The sequence below is a fragment of the Rhinopithecus bieti genome, unplaced genomic scaffold, assembly GCF_001698545.2.
Source record: "Rhinopithecus bieti isolate Rb0 unplaced genomic scaffold, ASM169854v2 scaffold_36315, whole genome shotgun sequence".
Classification (NCBI taxonomy): Eukaryota; Metazoa; Chordata; class Mammalia; order Primates; family Cercopithecidae; genus Rhinopithecus; species Rhinopithecus bieti.
In genome coordinates, this window is record NW_016815814.1 from 145,869 (window position 1) to 149,647 (window position 3,779).

The window sequence follows — 3,779 nt, forward strand, 5'->3', positions numbered from 1 at the left end:
AAAAAAAAAAAAAAAAAAAGAAGAATAGAGACCACTGGGCATGGTGGCTCACATCTGTAGTCCCAGAACTTTGGAGGCTGAGGCAGGAGGATTGCTTGAGCCCAGGAGTTCAAAGCCAGCCTGGGCAACATAGTGAGACCCCATCTCTGTAAAAAATTAATAATTAGCTGATTGTAGTGGCACGAACCTGTGGTCTCAGCTATTTGAGAGGCTGAGGCAGGAGGATTGCTTGATCTTGGAAGGTCAAGGCTGCAGTGAGCCTACTCCATCTTTGACAACAGAGTGAGACTCTGTCTCAAAAAAAAAAAAAAAAAAGAATAGGGCCAGGCACAGTGGTTCAAACCTGTAATCCCAGCACTTTGGGAGGCAAAGGTGGGCAGATCACTGGAGGGCAGGAGTTTGAAACCAGCCTGGCCAACATGGTAAAACTACATCTCTACTAAAAATACAAAAATTAGCCAGAGAATTGCTTGAGCCCGGGAGGCAGAGGTTGCAGTGAGTCAAGATCACGTCACTGCACTCCATCCTGGGTGACAGAGCAAGACTCTGTCTCAAAAAAATTTTTTTTGTCTCTACATCTTCTATAGTCCACTGATTAACAAATTGGAAAGTACAAATAAGAATAGTTTAAAAATGTCCACCTTTTCACTGGTGCTATAAACTTGTCCCCGACTGTAATTTTTACTGAGTAAATGAAGCTTTGTGAGGCTGGGCACAGTGGCTCACACCTGTAATCCCAACACTTTAAGAGGACAAGGCAGGAGGAGCACTTGAGGCCAGGAGTTCGAGACCAGTCTGAGCAACAAAGTGAGACCCCTGTCTCTACCAAAAAAATTTTTAAAAATTAGCCAGGCATGGCAACACTTACCTACAGTTTCAGCTACTTGGGAGGCTGAGGCAGGCAGATCATTTGAGCCCAGGAGATTGAGTCTGCAGTGAGCCGTGATTGCACCACTGCACTCCAGCTTGGGTAACAGAGCAGAAAAAAACATAAAGCACTCTAAAAATGTGATGTATTACTATTAGGAAGGATGAGTGATTGACCAATTATATAACATAGCTCTAGGTGTGTGTGTGTTTTTTTTTTTAAAGAGATGAGGTCGGCCAGGTGCTGTGGCTCACGCCTGTAATCCCAGCACTTTGGGAGTCTGAGGCGGGCAGATAACGAGGTCAGGAGATCGAAACACAGCGAAACCCCATCTCTACTAAAAATACAAAAAATTAGCCAGGTGTGATGGCATGTGCCTGTAGTCCCAGCTACTGGGGAGGCTGAGGCAGGAGAATCGCTTGAATCTGGGAGGTGGAGGTTGCAGTGAGCCGAGATTGCGCCCTGCACTCCAGCCTGGGTGAGCAGATTGAGACTCTGTCCCCCCCCAAAAAAAAGAGATGGGGTCCTGCTCTGTTGCCAAGGCTGGGGTATAATGGCACAATGTGCAGCCTTGCTCTCCTGGACTCAGGTGATCCTCCCACCTCTGCCTCCAACATAGCTGGAACTACAGGTGCACACCAGCTAATTTTTAAATTTTTTTTATAGAAATGAGATCTCACTGTGTTGTCCAGGCTGGTCTTGAACTCCTGGGCTCAAGTATCCTCCACCTCAGCCTCCCAAATCTCTGGGATTACAGGAGTGAGCCACCATGCCAGACCTCTAAAGTGTTGTTGACAACCCCCTTTGTAATGACATTAGCACCTTTTTACCTTCTTGCAGTTGGAAGTACAAAACACTTAACCATTTCCATAATAATTTCTGTCAAATACTTCTCAAGTAATTGTGAAAGACTTTGATTCCTATTCTGTTTGATTTCCAAGGAAAGAATCATCCTGTCTTTGTATAACTTTGATATTTTTTCTTGTTTGACTTGCAGACTATCAGGATCTTCACTTAGGGAAGTGGGAATCTTATTTGCGGAACATTGGGCAGAAGCTTTGCCATTGGCTGGTGAAGAAGGAGGAGACAGAATGTCTGCATTGTTACACCATACAGTCAAACTTCAGAAGACTTTGGGTTAAGCAGTTATCATTAGTCTGCAAATGATCGTGTTTTCACCTGATTATTAGAAACTAATGAATCACCTTTTAGGTCTTATTAATTCAGGTTACACTGTTTTCCAGATGCCTTGGCAGCTGGTACAGGTAGGATTGGGCTGGGTTTTGTGGGGAATGATGGAAGGGAAAAAACTCATCTTTCATGTTCTCTAGTTCTTGCTGAAGTTAAACATCTGGGATGTAAAGATTGGGTTAACTAACCTCCATTGTTTTACAGAACAGAGTTAAACCTGGAGAAATGCTTTGATTATTAGGATTTTAAAAAATAGGTATGAAAGGCAGTTTCCTTTACTTTCATTTTGTTTGTAGGTTTAAATTTATGTTGTTTTGTGGTACAGTTTAAAAATAGTGGATAGCAGCCGGGTGCGGTGGCTCACACCTGTAATCCCAGCACTTTGGGAAGCCTATGCAGGTGGATCACAAGGTCAGGAATTCGAGGCCAGCCTGGCCAACATGGACAAACCCCGTCTCTACTAAAAATACAAAAATTAGCTGGGCGTGGTGGCAGGCGCCTGTAGTCCCAGCTATTTAGGAGGCTGAGGCAGGAGAATCGGTTGAACCTAGGAGGCAGAGGTTGCAGTGAGCCGAGATTACGCCGCTGCACTCCAACATGGGTGACAGAGCGAGACTCCGTCTTAAAAAAAAAAAAAATAGTGGATAGCTTTTTTATGTTTTGCTTTCTGTACTAAATATCACAAGTGACTTTTGTGTGTGAAGGTATACTCATGCTATTGGGTATATTATCTTTTGTAGGGCCTGTGAAAAATGGAACCAAATTCTCTGAGGACTAAAGTCCCAGCTTTCTTATCTGATTTGGGGAAGGCCACACTGAGGGGAATCAGAAAGTGTCCCCGATGTGGCACATACAATGGAACCCGGGGACTGAGCTGTAAGAACAAGACATGTGGAACCATATTCCGCTACGGTGCACGCAAGCAGCCTAGTGTTGAAGCTGTCAAAATCATTACAGGCTCTGATCTTCAGGTCTACTCAGTGCGGCAAAGAGACCGGGGCCCTGATTACCGATGCTTTGTGGAGCTCGGGGTTTCAGAGACAACAATCCAGACGGTGGATGGGACGATCATCACTCAGCTGAGCTCTGGACGGTGTTATGTCCCCTCATGCCTGAAAGCTGCCACTCAAGGCGTTGTGGAAAACCAGTGCCAGCACATCAAGCTGGCGGTGAACTGCCAGGCAGAGGCCACTCCTCTGACCCTGAAGAGCTCGGTCCTGAATGCAATGCAGGCCTCCCCGGAAACCAAACAGACCATCTGGCAGTTGGCCACGGAACCCACAGGTCCTCTGGTGCAGAGAATTACTAAAAACATCTTGGTGGTGAAATGCAAGGCAAGCCAGAAGCACAGTTTGGGGTATTTGCATACATCTTTTGTGCAGAAAATCAGTGCCAAAAGCTTGCCTGAGCGCCGTTTCTTCTGCTCCTGTCAGACTCTGAAATCGCACAAGTCAAATGCCTCCAAGGATGAGGCAGCCCAGAGATGCATTCATTTCTTTGCTTGCATCTGTGCCTTTGCCAGTGACGAGACATTGGCTCAGGAATTCTCAGACTTCCTAAATTTTGATTCCAGCGGTAGGTAGTATGGTTGACCCGGTTATTATGTTTTTCTAAAATTGCAATGAAAGAGTTCCATTGATGCATTTGGAGATTGTCTTAGCAACCTTCAGAAACAGTTGCTAGATAATTAAAAGTGTCCCTTCTTTTTTTTTTTTTTTTT

At 45.0% G+C, this 3,779-nt stretch overlaps 1 protein-coding gene across 4 annotated transcripts in view; it reads left to right on the forward strand.

Annotated features, from left to right (window-relative positions):
- The window catches only part of CUNH2orf42 (chromosome unknown C2orf42 homolog), a 53,680-nt gene that overhangs the window by 6,155 nt on the left and 43,746 nt on the right, over window positions 1-3,779 (forward strand). For all 4 annotated transcript variants that reach the window (XM_017853779.1, XM_017853782.1, XM_017853781.1 and 1 more), the window contains 2 exons: window positions 1,866-2,133; window positions 2,800-3,634. In XM_017853779.1, coding sequence (XP_017709268.1) covers window positions 2,812-3,634 — 823 coding nt within the window. In that variant the 5' untranslated portion in view covers window positions 1,866-2,133; window positions 2,800-2,811. The remainder of the gene's footprint in view (window positions 1-1,865; window positions 2,134-2,799; window positions 3,635-3,779) is intronic.